Below are 19,513 nucleotides of genomic sequence, written 5' to 3'. Positions count from 1 at the left end.
TAGGTCAAAAAGTGAGGGAGGAGTAGGGGTTCTCCTGATAGTGATGGCGATAGATAGAGGGGAGATGCTCGATTGTAAGGCTCTCAGCCAGGGCAAGAGAGAGCGATGGCACTTATACAATATTGAATAGCATCAGCAAAAATAAACTTAGAGGATTAGAATGAAATATATTGGTAATTCTACTAATCCTACCCCTACTTATATTATAAATGCGTAAAGTTTGTGGGGATGGATGATTGTAATGTATGTATTTACGTTTTTTACTTTTTCACTCCTAAACAGATCAAGGAATTCAAATGTAAGTTGGTATATAGATAGATCATGACCTGGAATAACACATAGGGTAGGTTCCCATGGTAAGGCGGGTAAAACAGCGGGTAAACAGCGGGTGAAACAGCGGGAAACAGCTAGAATTTTATAAGAGGGTACCTATTGATTGACTGACACCCTTCTATTAACGTACAGCCGAAGCTATTGAACCTAGAATCTTGAAATATGCAGGTAGGTTCTTTGTATAGCGTGAATGAGCATCAAGGAAGGGAATTTCGTCAGTTTTGAAGTTGGAAACCTGAAGTTTCAAATTTTCTCAGTTTTGAAGTTGGAAACCTGAAGTTTTCGGTTAATAAAAAAATATTGTAACTATTTGTTCTACGCAGCTAGTAATTTATATTTTTTACAGTAACGAAAAATATATGTTGCATCGAAGTTAACCTTATCGTGATAACTTTTAAACGAATCGTCCAAATTACTTAGTATAGAAAACAAAGTTCATCTATATTAAATACTTAAAACGACAATGGGGAATGTATCTCAATTTGGGTTATTATAGCAAATGCAAGTTTGAACAAAATAAAGTTGAGTTCGATTCATGAGTTTTTCAAATTCACTTCGAAAAGTATTCAAATTGATGTTTCAAATGTTGGGTTTTAATTTTCAAAGGGATTTGTTCATAATTTACATATTGGCAACAGCGCCTATATCAAGTTGAAATAATTTATACGTTCCTTGATATTCTACTTTTAAAAAGGAAAAGTATCTTTATAAACCAACAATTGAGGCAAAATATGAATTATAGTTCAATACCACCTCCACAAGCCACATAAACAATAGTTGTTTTGTTATTTATTTATATAGAGGAAGATAGGTTAGGTGCACAAAATGTCATATGTCACTGAATGTCTCGGAACTCGGAACAAGTAAACAGAACAGCACGCTTCTGAAATATGTCATCTTTGTTTCTCTTATACAGGTAACAGATTCATTGTCCTTTATTAGCTATAACCGATGTTGCCAAATGGTGAAATAGAAACGAATCCCTTTAAATGTTGAATGCATTATTTCACTCCTCTTTTTTAAGTATTTGAATAATTTTTTAAAGAAAAAGGTTGAAATGATAAGTTTAAAATGCATTGTTTTAGAGCTCTTTTATGAAAACTACTTGATTTTCGTCATAAGGAACATTCCCCATTGCATTAATTATTTTTCTCAAATGTGCATTGAAAAAAATCCAGTTCAATTGTATTTATGGCTCAGTATTTTGCATATAAACGAGACCACATAAGAGGTATCGCGAGCTATCACGACTTTTATTCAGAACAATTCAGGATAAACAATTTTACGGTACATTATCTTCATGTAACTGCAACGATATAGGCATCGCACGCCAAGGTAGGTCTCGGGGAGCAAGAATTTTTCCGACTTACTTAATACTTATCGGTATATTGTGACCAAAATTACACAAAATTTTTGTAAATTGTAGCCTACACGTTATTCTGATGTATGAGCTGTATTTATGTAAAGTTTCATCTAATTCCGTTCAGTCGTTTAGGCGTGAAAAAGCCACAAATATACATACACGCATACATTTAACCATCCTCACAAACTTTCACATTTATAATATATATTTGTATAGAAATATGGATATAGATATAGATTATAGATTATAGTTGAATTTGTCAAAGGTTTGTGGGTTTTGATTTGAAGAGGTCAGCTTGTTCGCAAATGTACAATTGTGGACGAATTTTCATGCAAGCATCGTTAATGAATGCGTAATACAATTAATTTTTCAATTAATATTCATTTCGCTATATTATTGCTTTTAACTTCCCTCTGTGAAGATAGGGTGATATATGATTTTGAACTATTGTCAAAATTTGATTTACTTTTGCTTCCAATAGGTCTTCATTATGATTTATTTGCTGAACCGTTTTATTGAATTTATCAATCAAGCAAACGGCAAGAGTATTTTGTGTGTATGAATAACGAGTATTCGTCAACTGATTTTGAATTTGCCAAAGCAAATCTGTTTCATTATATTCAGATTTTCACAGCGTCCACCGTTATTAGAATCTAAATGACTGTTAATAGCTTCAGAAATTGATCCTAAGCCATTTACGAGTATTGAACATCTTTCATTTCTATTTGAATAAGCTTCTTTTTAGCATTTTTCCACAAATTTAAAATCTTTCAAGTAGCTAGTTGCAATTAAATTTTCGAATTGGTATATACTTCTGTCTTCAACATGTTGATTTCACTTATTATCGGATTCAAAAATCAAAATGATGAATAATTGAATGATGAAATTCGCTGACTTTTGCTGAGACAAGTTTTACGGGATCAAGCCAGTATTATTCTCAAGGTTTCGAAGTATTGTTTTCTCTTGGGTCGCAAGATTTTCGGTAATCTGAAATGATAAAGAAATACATGTTTCAGATATCGAAAGAGTAAACTCTTCTATGGGCGTTTGACATTGTCCATGTGAATCTCTGCTTGATGTGCATTAGGATTCAACTGCCTTGGCTTTGCTGGGAATTTATAAGCCTTTGTTTCCATATGTGAATTTTAACTAATAAGTATATTCTGTTTACTTTTGAAGATTTTTGGAGGATCTCTGTTTTCATTTAGCTTTGTAATTGTTTTCAGTTTCTTCGAAATAAGGTCGGAATTTATTTTTCAGTGAACTAATTTTGCTTGTTCTTTGTAATATTTTATATCGGAAGGTTCATTACTGGTTGTATGACCATTGCTAACGTCAGTTACCAACGTCACTTACTATTGAATTCTCAAATTCAATTCCATCATCTCAAGTTATTTATTCAGATTCGCGGTGGTGAGAAGTGAAATTTATTGTTATTCACAACTTCAGTACGTAAGTCCGGCCGTTCATGGACCAAATATTTGCAGTTGAGGCAACCACAACATTGTGGCCACGTTGACTGCACTTCGCGGTTGACCCAACCACATTTTTGTGTTCGACTTGCTGTCATATAAACCGCACTTGCAGTTGAAGCAACTGACATCTATATTTTGTGGTGTCAGAGTTTAGTGCCAGTTTCAATATGGATTTCGAAAAAGAAGCACTACTACTTCTTATTTTGAGGAGAAGGAGGAGACGTAGGAAGGTACGATCGTTTTGGGTACATCCACGACAACAGGAAGGAAATTTTTATATTTTGTTTGAAGGTGGTTGACAATGTTTCGTGGTGCATTTCATCAGTTCGGACTTACGTTGTCTAATATGATATAAATTGATTTGAAATCCCTGACATAATCTGTAAAGAAATTGAAAAGATTAGGTTAAAAAGCAATTTTATTAAGCAAAAAAGTGAAATTACCATGAAATAACATACAAGCAACAACCGGTAAACTCCGCGAAAAAGTCGAAAAAAATTTTTCACTTACTTCAGAATGTCCATTAGTTCTTTTATCATAATTTGAAATCAAAAAATGAATGCTATCAGACCACTATGAGTAAAAGTACACGACGGTGTACACGGTTGGGTACGACTGCAAGTTTGTGGTTAGTGTACGGCGGATGCCGCGATGACATCTCGGCGGAGATCAGCAGCAAGTTGACTGCAGATGCCCGTTTTGACTTTTATGAACGTCCGCGTACAGTATTTCTTATGGGCGGCTTGAGTTCGCTGGAACGCGACTGCAATTGTGTGGTCGATCATACCGCAAAATGTGGCTCGTGTACAGGCGCTCTAAAACAGCATATTTTGGAAAATTGTCAATTGTAACAAATTTGGATGTTTCGGTAAGCTTTTTGTCATATTTGTCATTTTGTCATATTTGTTGACACAACTCGCATTCGTGGATGAATGTTTGAATCGAGTTTTTCAAATGAAGCCAGTAATATTTCTCTTTTATTCTTTGAATTGCTTCATTGGATCTTTGCCTTCGTGATAATTTTTGATAGTATTTTCGATATATGGTATTTTCGTAACGTCTTAAAGTATTCAATAACTTTTGGGAAAGAAAGTTTTTGGCTTTCTACTACTCCATCTTGATAAAAAAAAATGGATGAGGGAATCTTCCAGAGAAAGGAAGAAAGTAATCAATTTGAAAATAAGTAACTCTATACATGAAAGAAAGCCAAAAACTTTTTTTCCCAAAAATTAATCGCTCCTAAAAATATAACCCCTTCAATTCAAATATTCAATAAAATTTTTTGAATTTAACTGAAAAACTTTTGCAATATTTTTGGAAAATTATTGAGAAAGTTTCATATGAGTTTAGGTTTCCGAAAAATAGATGATACTGAATACCAGGTCCACTATATTCCTTAATAAATTTAATGGTATCCTGTTTTGAATTATTTTCAGAAAGTTGAACATTGATTTTTCTCTTTTTCTCGGGTAATGTTTTGTTTAGCTGGCGAATGCAAAACTCACTAAATCATGATTTGGTTTCGGCTACTAAACAGTATAGTTTACTGTTGGGTATTATTGATTGGGTTTTCGTCTACGTTTGATGAACAGTATGGTCATCAGCCCTTTCAGATTCTTGGTTATGAGTATTTTCTGGAACTGTTTCTTTATTCGGATCATCAAGTATGCTATCTTGATCTTTTCAAAAAGTCGTGTTACTTTAGTATGTACTTCAATACGTGACAAGCCATCTGCGTTGGTGTTCGAGTTGCCTTTTTTATATATTGTAGATTAATTAAACCCTTTCAGTTGAATTCTCCATCTCGGTTACAATATTAAATTTTGGCCCGTATTGGTACGGGCCAAAATTCAATATTGTAACCGTATTGATTCTTTCTCTATTACGGAGTAGTTTTGTTCCGGATCATTCAAGGTTTCAGACGCATATGCCACAGGTTAGTCTTTACCTATAGGGCTTTCTATGATACAGCACCTAGGGCTATGTTAGAGGGATCACTTGTCAAATCAAGTGGTTTAAAAAAATCTGGATACTATAAAATGGGCCCATTTGTTAAAAGATTATTTCATGTTTCGAAAAGAAAACTAAGGAAAACTTAAATTTGTTTGGTAGATTTTGTGAAAGGAAAAATTTTAATAGCCCTCATTTCATCTAGGTTGGGTCAGGAGTAATTACTTGGCCTAAGTATGCAACTTCCTTTCGTAATAATTCAGATTCATCAAGTTGAATTTTGAAATCAGTTCCTCTGAGCCTCTGATATATGCATCTGAGTCTTTCCAAGTGTTCTTGAAGAGAGGTGGAAAATAAGATTATCTCATCACGGTATTCGAGGCATTCTTTTTCTGTATTCTACAACACGCTCAAAACAGGCTGGCCCATTTTTTAACTTTAATACCATCTTCAATAATTCATACTGATCGTTTTCTGTATTGAACGTCGTTTTTAAGATGTCTCATTCTATTTGTTGGAAACCAGTGCCAAGGTCTAATGTCGTGAACTATTAACATTTTCCAAGCTTGTCCAAATGATGATGAATATCGTCAATCGTTTTATTGCTGAGTTTTTGATAATCGATAACAACCCCCCCATTTTTGTTGTCCCGAGGCGTAAACCTTTTTAGGGACAACCCATATGAATGACGATTATGGGAATTACTTGGTCATATAATTTTTAAGTCGAGCAATTATTTTATCTGATTCTCGACTTATCTTTTATGTATAAATGGGTAGCGATGAGACTCTGAATCAATGGGTATTCCGTCTGTTGTTCGTACGCGGTGTTAAATTTTCTTGGTGAATGTTAGAGGTGTTCCTTTTTCATAAAATATATCAGAGAACCTTCCACAATTTGGAGATCTTTCTGTTTCCTCCTCATTCTTATGTTTGGTTTTTACTTTGGAAAGGTCCAATTTTTGATTAATAGATAAATCAGAATCATTTAAGTAAATAAAGTAACCGGGAAAACCGTCTTATTCAAAATGGTTGTTTAAGCTAAACCGTTTTTGCTATACTGGGGCATTTTGGTATTTCACAATTATGAATTTCATTGTGAGGTATGATAATTTCGCCCTTAAAAATAGATGTTTTGGTTTTAATTACTTGTTCTGTTGTTGATGCAACTGTCACTAAATTCAGCTCACTAAATGTTGTTATTCAACATGATTGAAAAGAAAATATTTGGAGCCTTTTTTTCGTGACACTTAAACATCACATTGTCCTTTCTCAGTGATTCTTTTTTCAGAAACATAATTCTCGCAATAAGGTTCCACATGGTTATCGGTAGCCATATTTTGGTCAGTATCAAAATATTGATCGTTTCCAAAAGGTTAATATATTTCATTGATTTCTGTATTGAAAGATTTTTCACCTATCCAGTTTTTTGGGGGTGTTGACGTGAAAGACGTAGATGGTTGTGAAAAAGAGTTGTGTTTTCTACTGTGGTTTGAAAACATTATTGGTTTGGTTGTTTGAAAACTTGTGCGTGTGTAGGTTGAGGTTGAGGTCCAGTCGTCACTTCAATATTGGTCGACTATGATGGGAAGCTATTTTGTCTTTGAAAAGTTTTGGAATTATTTCAAAGAATGGTTCTGGTTGTACCTACATATTTGTATTATTAGGAATATTCACCGATCTCTGTTGTATTTGTTCCTGAACTGGAAAGGATTTTGCAATGTTTTATTTCAAAAAATGTTGGAAGGAGTAAACATTTTCTTGCTGAATTAAAAATTGTTAAGCTTCGCTGTGTGTTTCCAGTTTTATGCATCTCAAAGCTTGAAGATTTTTTCAATCCATATAAAAATATCTTCAGTACTGGATTTTCATAAAGCTCGCCTTTTGAAGTTCCAGCAGAGTCCGTTGCATAGCAAATTAAAAATATTCAAGTATCTATCATAAAATGGTTATGCATTTTCATTGTGAGCTTGTCCATGCATGAAATTGTTTCTATTCAAACAAACTTTATATCTTTGATCCGAATAATTTATGGTTGAAATATTTTTTGAATCTTGCCAATGTTTGGCACCTTGGATATTCACTAAAGTTTTTGCATTACTCTTCAAATTTGAAATAATTAGGTTCAGTAGGTAAATATTCCAAATATTCTTTTTACATTAGTATTGTCAAAAAAAAATTCAATAATAGATTCACTAAAATTCTAGCAAGATTATTTGGAATGTCATCAAGTTCTGGCAAGCAGCTCAAATATTCAGCTCTGAATTGATTCACATTTGATTGATTCGTGTATAGATTTGGCAAAATATTCAAACTATGACGTTTCAGAAGTGGTTTTTATGAATGAGGTTTGGAAATATTTATTTATAGAAACGTTTTGGCTCTTCACTTACCATACAAAAAAATGTTGGAATCTTTCAAAGAAAAAAAAAGCAATCGTTATCCAAGTAAACTCAAAGTTGAATTTCACAAAAAATACTTTTTCTATTCAGTTAGTACTGCAAATATCCGTTGGAGAATTTAATCAGGTATCATTCACAGAATTGCTATGGAAGAGGTAAAATTTCGCTCACATGGAACACTGTATTTCTCAATGGCGGACATCGATGTTTCGGAATAGGACACCTGCCTTATGCCTCTAAGGCTAAGGTATCATTCTGGATGACATTACACGATGAAACACTCAATTTATTCATAACATCACGACTTCGTGTCATGAATGAGTTGAATCTACCCATGTCATCGATGACATTCATTCGTTTATTTGATTCAATCCCAGCCATAGGAGTTTTGTTTAAATTGAAAGGGGTATATTTTTAGGAAAGAATAATTTTTGGGTAGGAAAGAATAATTTTTTGGGTAAGAAAGCTTTTGGCTTTCTACTTCTCCATCGTCATACAACAAAAATAGAAATTTTCGAAAGACAGATAGAAAGCAATTTATTAATACCCAAATTGTCTAGTGTATTCAAAATTTCATTGGGCGACATTGATATTGTACTAGAAATGAATACGACGAACATGTTCGTTACTTATCCAGTATAAGAGGTTTATAAACCATGTAAAACAGCACGACAAATATTTTTATGAATTGAAATTATTTATTTTGTTACCAAATAGTCCGCAGCCTACTTTCTTATTTAAATGTCCGTTTTGTTTTCCGGAAAGATCATAATTACATTAATATTTTGGAAATTACGTTTCACTATTTGGTATTTTCGATAGTCTACATCTTTTTATATTAATAAACTGTTATCGAGCTCATATTATTCCTTTATTAAATAATTTTGTATTTAGTTTATCGAAATCTTGAAATTAACTCAATTCATTCACATATTAGTTCAATGAGACTTTCAGTGACACTTTGGGTGATTTTTTGACTGCAACAGATGGGTGAATAGGATGAGTGAATGAAAAAATATATCTGCTACCACATGACTGGTTATCAGAAGCTGATCATGCGGTTTCAATTTATACCATTGGAAAATCTGTATTTTTCAAATGACAGTATGTTAGTTATAGGGATTTAAAGTTCAAAATTGACTATTTCACCCCATTCTACGGTACCTACTAAATAAGCAGTAGTGCTCATAACTCTAACCCTCCACAATCGTTTCTATTTCACTATTTTCCTCCTCATATAGTTTTCAAGCTTATTCATTCGGTTTCGAGTAAAGATACAAAACCGTTATCAAGTTATTGTTGTATAAAACCAAGTTCAGCACTCTGAAGTGCCAGACCATCGCAAATTCTGAAAGTATGCTATTATAGAAAAATGGTTAAAATACCTTTCGAGAATTTCGAAAAACTTGAATAAGTATACAGGGTGTAACACAAGTACGTTAAAGTATTCAAATGACGTATTCCTGAGACAATTTAAAGAAAAAAGTTGTCATAAACTTGTGTCCGGAAATGCTTCGTTTCGGAGATATAGGGTGTTGAAATTGAATTGTTTTGTTCGTTTTTTCAAAATATCTTGTGCAAAAAATAAGTTATTCGCATGAAATTTGCCATCCGGAGTTTATTGACGTGAGAAATCATAATTTCGTATTAATTTTCATTCAACATCTAGAAAGGTACCTTTTTTACTTGGAGAAGGTGTGGAAATTAGGTTTTTTCATAAAAAGTACCAAAAGTTTACTGTGAAAATAGTTAGGGCGATAAATAATAACAGCGCACGCAGCGCCCTCTATATGTTACATATAAATCAATACGAAGTTATGAAGACTCCGGGTACCAAATTTCATGCAAATACCATATTTTTTGCAAAAGTTATTCATGAAAAAACGGAAAAAAATTAATTTGAATACGCTGTATCTCCAAAACGAAGCATTTCCCGACACAATTTTATAAAGACTTTTTTTAATTGTTTCAGGAATACGTCACTTGCATATTTCAATGTACTTATGTTGAACCCTGTATATAACTGTCAAAAATCTCAGGGAGCTTCATAAATCTAATGGACGATGAAAAAAAAATCAAATGAATACTTCCTTTTGATAAATCAGTCCAACACATTTTTATATTAATGAGAAAATAGCACTACTTGTAAACTTATTGTGTCTGTATTATACCCAGTGCCTTATTTTAAGTGGAGTTTATTACTCTGCCATTCAATAGAAATAAAATTTTGCTCTGCGTGCTCCATTATTTCAACAAAATATATTGATACTTTGTTTCATAACTCATAATTTACAAAAAGTTTGTAAGCATATTTCGTCCAAATGATAACATTCATGTGTCATTTTCTCCTAAGCTAATTTCTTCTTCTAGTTCCTCACACTCACTATCCTGCGCTTCCCTCCAATTAGCAGGCAATCTCAGGAGCATAAATATTTTTCTGTTAGCTAACGATCGTATCACTTTTTTCCTGAAGATAACCAATACCAGGAAAATTATCAGACCAACCAAGGCATTGAGCGCATCTGTGAAGTACCTGAAAATATAAAATCGAACATCCCTTAAACTGGATTAAAGAATAATTATAATTTTATTTTTCGAAATTTCGAAAAAGAAATAATTTTAGGAGAATACTTTCCCAAAAATTAATCCCTCCTAAAAATATAACCCCTTCAATTCGAATAATTTTAGGAATGAATAGTTTTTGGCAACAACCTTGAAACAGTCACTGTATTCAAGAATATCTTTCAAGGCGGCATGAAAGTGTGTTGTAGCAATTGCAAGTAGGAAAATGGCAGAAACTACTCTATTTTTTCACTATAAATGTCAATTTGCTATACTGTGAAGAAATACGGCACCAGTGGTGAATTGTTCGTTGATGAGACTTCGAGGTATAACTTTCGTCGTCACAGTAAATACACATACCATCGATGATGTCAGTCGCAGCCGATCAAACGTTTGGTACCTTAAGTTCAATTCAACCACGGCCTACTAGCTCGAAAGAATTTCTAGTCCGATGTAACCGCTTGCAACGCTCATTCTTGCAAGGATGTCGGCAGCTTAAATACCTTTCAGGCCAATGTGGCCAGGAAACCAGATCAAGACAACTTCAGTATTTCTATCGAGTAAAGTCTCCTTTGGCAGTTTACTGCCAACTTGAACGTTGCTAGGTGAGAGCAAAGTACTTCTAAAGCCACTTGGCTGCCCGAATATTTTTATTGATCTATATTTCTGCTTGGAATACAGTTGCATAGCAGATTGCTATATGTTCTTTTGGTCTGCGACTGTATAAAGAATGCGACAGAATGGAATAGTGTTTTTGATTCGGTTGTGAACCAATAGCTGTCTGATCGTAGCATTTTCTTCTCCCGGAAAATCCAATCATCTCTTCTTGGCATTAGGTCTACATAAGGCAGGTCGTAGTTAAAAGAACCCAATAGTATTTTTGGTTCAGTTGTAAACCAAATGCTGACTGCTCGTAGTATCTCCTCCGTCCAGAAAATTCAATCGTCTCTTCTTGGTATAAGGTCTATATAAGGGAGGATGTTAGTCTGTGGGGTATTACGCTCCGCATAAATCAGTTTCATGCAATTGGAAATGAACACAATTTCAATGATTGTCCATCTAGCATCTCTTTCCAGAAAGATGTGGAGAGATGATATGTCTAGAAGGATTTCTATGACCGCTGATGAAAGTGTGGTACTGACAGCACAACAGGTGCCCAGGTTATGTTAGGTTAGGTTTCATATTTTTTATATTAACGAAAGTATGTCCAGGTATAATCAAACGAATATTTGTTTGGATTCAACAAAGCACACACGTTAGTTTTGTACCGTAGTTATATACTTAAAATTCAGGAGCAACTATCAATATACTTTACACGATACATTCTCCAAAATATTTCTTGCCCAAAAAACAGCTCATTCAGACTTCATGGTCAAGGACACACTTGTTATGTATATGAAATCAATACGAAGGTTTTTTTTTTAATTTTTAGCTGAAAATCCCCCTTCGGATTCCACAGTTTTGGGAGTTTCGAAATAACAATCGTAGAATGTTTAAATCAACCCAGGCAGAATAATTCGTCGAACTTCAGCGACGTTATTTGCTGATAACATTGAAAACATAACAAATTTTATTTCGGTACTTCGACACGTGTTTCGATCACCAAGTGATCATCTTCAAGATAAAGATTAAACTAGATATACATACAATATTATCCTTATTCATACCATAGATGCATCTGCTAGGTACCAGCGTCGTGCATGTCTTAGATTAGTTTTACAATGCTGCTCCAGCTACTAGTATCTTTCAAAATAATTTTACAATATGGCCTTGTGTGATAATCAGGTGAATCTGATAATTAAAATATTATTTCAACAAGCTATTTAGTATACTATCAGGTATTGGTCCAATATCGTTATTCATAATATTATGTTTACTTATTTCTACACTTTCGAAGGCATCTAGATGCCTGTTGTTGGTAACTTGTTGAACTAATCTCAATGAACTAAAGTCTATGGAATGGTTTTGTTGCAGAATATGATGGGCAGATGGGCGACTGCTGCTAATATCTTTTAGTATGTCCATAATACTTTGCATCGCAATCATCACATTTAATTTCGTAAATTCCAGACTTTTAGAAATTCTCGACTTTGACCTTTGGATTTTCCAAAAGTCTGTAGTATATAACTTGTTTGAAATACGTGAGTACTTGGAAATATTTCCAAAGTTCTTCGTGTATTGGTGGTATGGAACTGAGATATATTAATCATGGTTTTGATCGTTTCTAAAATTCGAAATTTCGTTCATTCTTTACCTAAACTTTTCCTTCTTCATAATATCACCTACGACATCTCTCAAGATGATATTATAAGGAAAAAAAGTTTGATTAAGAATGAACGGAATCTCGACTTTTAGAAACGATCAAAACCAAGATAAATTTATCTTAGTTCCATACCATCAATACACAAAAAACTTGAAAAGATTTTCAAGGAAATGGGTATGAAGGTTGTATTTAAGAAATCCAAAGGACAAAGTCGAGAATTCGGAAAAGTCTGGAAATCACGAAATCAAATGTGAGGACTGCGATGCAAAATATTATGGACAGACTGAAAGATCTATTGATATAAGATATAAGTAACACTTGGAAGACCAGAAAAATCAGCAGTCGCCCATCATATTTTGCAACAAAACAATTCCATAGACTTTAGTTTATTAAGATGATTCAGACAAGTTAACAACAGCAGGCATCTAGATGCCTACGAGAGTGTAGGAATAAGTAAACATAATAATATTATGAATAACGATAGTGGACCAATAGCTATACTATATAGCTTGTTGAAATAATATTTCAATTATCAGATTTACCTGACTATTACATAAGGACACATAGTAAAATTAATTTAAGACCAGTAAATGAGGCAACATTATGAAATCGATTCAAGATGGACACTTAAGACTCAGGTACCCTTCAGAGATATCTATGGTATAAATAAGGATAACATTGTATATATATAGTTAGATCAATTTTCCTCTTAAAGATTATCATTTGGTGATCGAAACACGTGTCGAGGTGCTAAAAATAACGGTTTGGTAATATTCGTTACTACCCCAAAGTTTCGTATATTAAACGGTATGTTTTCAACTATCATAGCTCGAGTTGTAATAGCTCGAAACGCCACTTCTTTAAACATATTCTTGAAGTAGCTATCTCTTTAGAAATCGAAAATTTTTCAATAATATATAAAATTTATGATATTTCACTAGTTCAGTATTATTTGGACTAGTCAATCATTAGTGAGTACTCTCTTGAAGAAAGAATTGACATAGTTTTTATTTATGAAGAGGTTGGAAAGGGAGGCACTTCTTAAGAAATTCATGTCGAGGAGTGACTTGCTGGTTCGTTCCTGTGTAGATGAAGTAGAAGAGAAATCATGAGAGAGAAGTTATCAAATCAAAAAAACATTTTGCGTCGTGAGAAGTTTTCAATTTAACTTATTTCCCGATATTCATGTCTAACGTGAAATCATCATATGAATGAAGTCAGTTGTTCACCAATTAGTGAGAATTTATCGTATTTTGCCATTCAATTCAATTCATGGAAATTCATGTCGAGGAGTGACTTACTGGTTCGTTCCTGTGTAGATGAAGTAGAAGAGAAATGATGAGAGAGAAGTTATCAAATCAAAAAACATTTTGCGTCGTGAGAAATTTTCAATTTAACTTATTTCCCGATATTCATGTCTAACGTGAAATCATCATATGAATAAAGTCAGTTGTTCACCAATTAGTGAGAATTTATCGAATTTTGTCATTCAATTCAATTCATGGAAAATTATAATGAAATTATAATACCAACCAGATCCATTTATATTTATCATTTACGAGGACAGCAGACATAACTTCAAATATCCAAGTAATTCCCATAATGAAAAACAGCTTCGCATACATTTTCAACCTGAAAATTTGCCACATGAGTCCTATTGAAATAATAATATCACAGTAATAATTGATAATTCATCTACCTATATTTGAGTATCTTAGTTTTGGAGGAGTTTTGCGAATGTTTCCACAGTACCAGAGTAGTCCATAAAAATAAGACCACATTCATAGTGAGTAGTACTATTATTGGTCCGTAGAAATATATAAGTGCTCCTTTTTCTGCTGAAAAATAAATTACGTTGAAATATGTGGTGAAATATTTTTGAAAAATCGATTTACATCACATCATAATACATTTCATACTGTTTTTGGGTTTATAACCTACCACAATCTGAAAAATTAAAGCTAAATTAGTAGAGAGAATCTGCTGAAGTATATAGTATGAAGTATAAACTGAAAAGTTCACCCCGAAAAGTTACTACATAATATACTGGAAAATTCAATTAGTCAGTAACTTGTCGTATTCATAAATCTTGCCTATAAGTTGCCTTTAGTGGTTAACGTTTCGGAAAACAATCCTTTTCCGATACCTGTATTCACTATAAAAGTCTCGCTAGCGTCAAAAAAGGGATAGTTAGATGTTTGTATGATAGAGCAAAGATAGTTTCAGTTTATAATATAAAAGAGTAAATAACTATCATTAAGACAGTTTTTGAGCAAAATGCATATCCGAGTCAGTTTGTGGGAGGAGCTCTCAATTAAGTTGGTGAAAGCGATATACAACATATATAGATCCCATAAACACCACGAATCCAACAACAATACATATACCTCACAACCAACATAATATCTTATGTTCCCGGTTTGTTTGAGGAATTGAGTCGCCTCGGCTATAAGAATAATGTAAGAACAACTTTTAAAACCACCAACACATTGAAATCTTTTTTGAATCAAACTCAATCAGAAAATATGGTTAAAAGAACGAAAGATTCTATTTGTGGAAAAAGTTACTTAGGTGAAACCTGAAGACCCCTAGGTGTGAGAAAAATAGAACATCGGGAATATATAAGGAGAAGACAGATGGCAGGATTGGGGTTAGCGGAACATATTCTATAATCATCTGGTTTTCACGCTATAATATGGAATGAAACGAAAATTATCACCAAAGAAACTCATGGAAAAAATAGAAAACTCATAGAATCCGCATGTATTTTTTTAGCAGGGTTGCCATTATTGAGTAGAGAGGTTGAAAACAGAAATATGAACCTTAACTGAACTGGATTCTCAAAATATATCCAGAAAGTGTGGTCATGTAGACTGTCGCGTGAGACATCTGGAGATTCCAGAACCATCACAGTTTGAGGCGAGATTTTTATAGTGAATACAATTTTCGTAAATGAAAGAGGATTGTTTTCCGAAACGTTAAGCACTTAAGAAAGTTAAGTATCAATAGTTTTTTCATTGATTTCTTCAATTTGTACGCAAAATTTATAAATACAAGTTACTGGCTGACTGAACTTTCTAGTAGTTTATATTCAGCAGTAACTTTTCGGAGTGAACTTGTTATCAGTTTCCTTACTACACTTCAGCAGATTATTTTTTCAGGTTGTGGAGGGTTATAAACTCATAAAAGCAGTATAAAATATTGAGTCTTCCACAAAAAAATGTCGTTTGAAGAATATCCTAATACATAAAATTTAACAAAAAAATTGATTTTTTACTTATAGATGGGCATGACATAATAGTCTAAATACTTTGAAAAGATATTTGACTATTTGATTTGAATTGTAATTTATTGAAATATATTTCATTCAAAAAATTCATGTTTGCTTTAAATTACTCTCAGAATTTGTCTTTGCCATCCATGTATTTCATGTTGATAATAATGATTTACTTCGTCCGAGCCCAAAATTACTAAGGACCATTCAAACGGGAGGTTAGGCGTTTACAATTGTTCAGAAATATTGAATTTTTAAAGCAATTTACTTTCTTGTAGTTTTTTTCATTTGGACGTGGTTTCAAGTCATTTTATTGTTTCATCAGTGTTCAAGAATAATTTTCAAATTCGTAACTGAAATTCCAAACATTATCTAAGATATTGTAAAAGTGAGCAAACTCTCAATTTGTGACAGTCAGTGAAAGTAGAATGATTTTATGTACTCACATTCGAACCAGCATTTTGTTTCAGCTATTTTAGGGTGTATATCCTTAAAAAATGTGAAGTTTGAGTGATTCACTACTATTAGGAACACCAGGAAGAAAAGGGGCCCTCCAATTCCATATGAATGATAGAATATACTCCAACTTTTTACAGAGCGTGTAATTCGTGGGTTTCTGGAATAGACAATAAAGATTGCGTTTTTTATCACTTCAGTTGCATTTTTTATACTGAAAAATTCTCAGGATAACGCGGTGATAGGAATGGTTTTTAATTTTTTTATTTCATACAAAAATATCTCAGTCATAATATACATTTCTCGAAGCTAAAAGGAGAGTAAATACTTGAAACAAAAGGTAGGAGTAAAAGTAATTAATCCATTATGATGATGTTACTCCATTATTGCAAGCACATGTTTTCAAAAACAAGTAAGTGCTTATATATAAATGAAAATTAGTAGGTAGTATCACATTTTTTGACGGTTCTGAATAGCATCATATTGAAGTTTACGTATATTTAACAAGTATGAGACTAGGTACTGTGCTTCAAAATTTTACATTACATTTCTGTAAACTTCATACAATCTTTTCCATCCCCATCAACAAGTACAATGTCTTCAACTCCATCATTTTCTTCAAATTCTGGATTCTGTGAGTTTTGGACAATGTTGTGTAAAATGATACAAGCTACAATTACATCTGGAGTACTGGCCTATGTCACGTAACAACCTTATTTCATTTTCAAAAACTCACCAGCTCACACTTCCCTACATCAGAGGAAACATCAACCTAACAGGTTGATGTTTCTTCTGATGAAACATCATCAACCTAACAGGTTGATGTTTCTTCCTAACAGATGAAAAAGAAACATCAACCTGTTAGGTTGATGTTTCAAGTGGTTTCACGCTGAAATCATCCACAAGGAGGAACACTGGTTTAGGAGAAAATTCAAAGAAGCCGCATACATGTTCTCCAACAATGTATTCAGCCAAGCTAGCGTAGATATACGCAACGTATGTAAACCTATAATCAAGCGGAACACGACCAAATCCCGCCAGATGGTCAGCTTCCGCTAAAACCGATGAAGTGTGTAGAGGGAAGAGGGGATAGGTGGAAGTACTCGAATGAGCTTTAGAAAGAACTCGAAGAAATAAGTCCAGTTATTACCCGAAGACGATTGTGGATACTAACAATCGAAAAGTCGTGAACTAACTTGGCTTGGAATCTTTTAATTTTCAATTTTCATTTCTTGTTAATAATTTTTGAATTTTATCTCGTGCTGATATTTCAATTTTTTATTGTTGCTTGCATTTTATTTCATTGTAATTCGAGGTTTTTTTGCTTAATTTATTGTTATTTTTTTCAGTTTATCTTTTTAATTTTTATGGATTCTTTCAGGGATTTCAAATCGAATTATATCATATTAAACAATGGAAGTCCGAACCAATGAAAGGTACCACGAAACAGTGTCAACCACCTTCATACAAACGATGAATCTGGTGTGTGCTCTCACTACGATCTTCAATTGTCTCGTCTTGGCTCTCCCATTGCAGAGGCATTCACGTATGATCAACACATTATCTTGAATCAATTAATTACTGAATGGTTTCATTTCGAAATAAGTGAGATAAACTTTACCAATTAGCAATGGTACGTAAACATTATATATCTACTAACCTATATATCCATAAACAAAGTTGGCTCTCATCTTGGGGAGAATATACTTTGGCTACATTGAATCAACACCAATTATATCTAAAATTACTTGCTAAACGGCCTATACGAGTATATGACGTATTCGGATATTTTGTTCAATCATTCATGTGTACAATCATCAGTACATTACCTTAAATTAATTAATTACTGAATGTTTTATTTCAAAATAATCAAGAAATATAATTCCTTATCACAATAATTATATCTGAATCCACTTACGATGGAAATATTTCAAAGTAACAACATTAAGTAGTTTGGGAGGGTTATAGATTGTAATGGTTCATAAGAGTTTCCAGTCTCTCCTTATGAACTGTAAAAACTTTTGTGCATAATTCTAATAGTATGAGGGCTACCGAATCAGTAGTAGGCTCATGATTTTGTTGCAGATTATACTTGTTTCAATTCTACCAGTTCCATTGTCCAAGAGGGAAACCTTTTACATATACAACCTTCCATGCAGTCAAGGCGGTGTTGAGAGAGCCAACTCGGAACGAAATTCATGAATACTAATATTCTATTATTGAGGATCCGAAAATGAGGGGAAGAATTCCCACCCCTGTCTGAACCAGGCATAAAGCTTCAGGAATTTTAGGTGCCGAAAAAGAGGGCACACCCTTGGGCTACAAGGGTGTGCCCTCAGCAAACTAAAACAAACAACATGTTTCAAAACCTTCCGGAGGTGACGGAAAGAAACACCCAACCTAACAAACAATAATAATGGATTCAGAGAGGTTAAGAACATTCCACCTCTCGTGCTGAAAGGAATACTACCCGTAAAGAAAGAACAATACCAGAAAATGGGTCTCAAGTGCAATTCCACTGTTGAGTGTACAGAAAAGATCACCCTAATATACACCAGGAATGAGGAAGACAATCAGGCTCTGGCTAGAACCATGACGGCATCAAAGGCGGAGTTCCATACCTATACTTTGCCATGTATTCGTGGTATATTGATTGTATTCCGAACTCAACCCAGAGGAGATGTACGAAAAATTGAAAAACGGGCTGCAGGTGTCGGTTATCAAGGTGTATAGAAGAAATACCGATAGGATACCGATCTATACGGTTGTCACCGAAGATTCGGTGATAGTTATTCAACTTAGAAAAAAGGCTTATCACCTGCGACACTTCATAATTAGCTGTGAAATCGAAAAGATCGATAGGATTACGGTGTAATGTAGAAATTGCCAACGTAATGGCATGCCACGTCAAACTGTAGCAGAGCGCCTAGTTTCCTGAAATGTGCAGATTCCCACCTGAATCGGGACTGTACCAAATCTAGAAATACGCCATCGCCATAAAACTGGACAAAAAACTAAATTCGTACCGGCACCCCCGCCCGTTAGGAATGCATGGGCGGAGAAATCCAGGGAATGCAGGGAGGAGATCAGACAAGAAGCCATGGGAGAACAACAGCAGGAGATTCCCCCTTGCCTTGTCGAGGAAGGTCCGGCGGCCGCCCTTGTGGTTTTGGGTCACTCTAGAAGTGGTGAACTTATAAGAGCTCTCTAGGTAAACGGAATATCTCATTCAGAGAATGTCGCGGGCGAGGACTGCGGTGGTTTTGAAATCCTTCTGTAGCAATGTCCAAACCTACGACCTGTAAAGCCAGTGTATGTATGTATGCTCAACGGAATTAACAGCAAGCTTCAGCTTGTTATTGATTTTATTGATGAGCACAAGGTAGATATAATGCTTCTATAAAAAATCAAATTTCGATAGGAGCATAGACACAAA

The 19,513-nt window shown here is 33.8% G+C and overlaps 1 protein-coding gene and 1 long non-coding RNA gene across 4 annotated transcripts in view; one reads left to right on the top strand and one right to left on the bottom strand.

The window, feature by feature from the left end:
* LOC141485137 (uncharacterized) overlaps positions 1-19,513 on the top strand; it is a 109,647-nt gene that overhangs the window by 73,026 nt on the left and 17,108 nt on the right. The window lies entirely within an intron of this gene.
* The window catches only part of LOC111515634 (G-protein coupled receptor Mth2), a 52,281-nt gene continuing 42,530 nt past the window's right edge, over positions 9,763-19,513 (bottom strand). For all 3 annotated transcript variants that reach the window (XM_074181229.1, XM_074181228.1, XM_074181227.1), the window contains exons 5-8: positions 16,068-16,237; positions 14,047-14,185; positions 13,881-13,979; positions 9,763-10,055 (exon numbers count right to left, since the gene is read on the bottom strand). In XM_074181229.1, coding sequence (XP_074037330.1) covers positions 9,854-10,055; positions 13,881-13,979; positions 14,047-14,185; positions 16,068-16,237 — 610 coding nt within the window. In that variant the 3' untranslated portion in view covers positions 9,763-9,853. The remainder of the gene's footprint in view (positions 10,056-13,880; positions 13,980-14,046; positions 14,186-16,067; positions 16,238-19,513) is intronic.

This window comes from Leptinotarsa decemlineata, unplaced genomic scaffold, assembly GCF_025532065.1.
Source record: "Leptinotarsa decemlineata unplaced genomic scaffold, Ldec_3_MD MMD2_tig00026307_RagTag_RagTag, whole genome shotgun sequence".
NCBI classification, from domain to species: Eukaryota; Metazoa; Arthropoda; class Insecta; order Coleoptera; family Chrysomelidae; genus Leptinotarsa; species Leptinotarsa decemlineata.
Note: the sequence above shows the minus strand (reverse complement) of the source record. Positions and strands in the feature narration are given on the sequence as shown.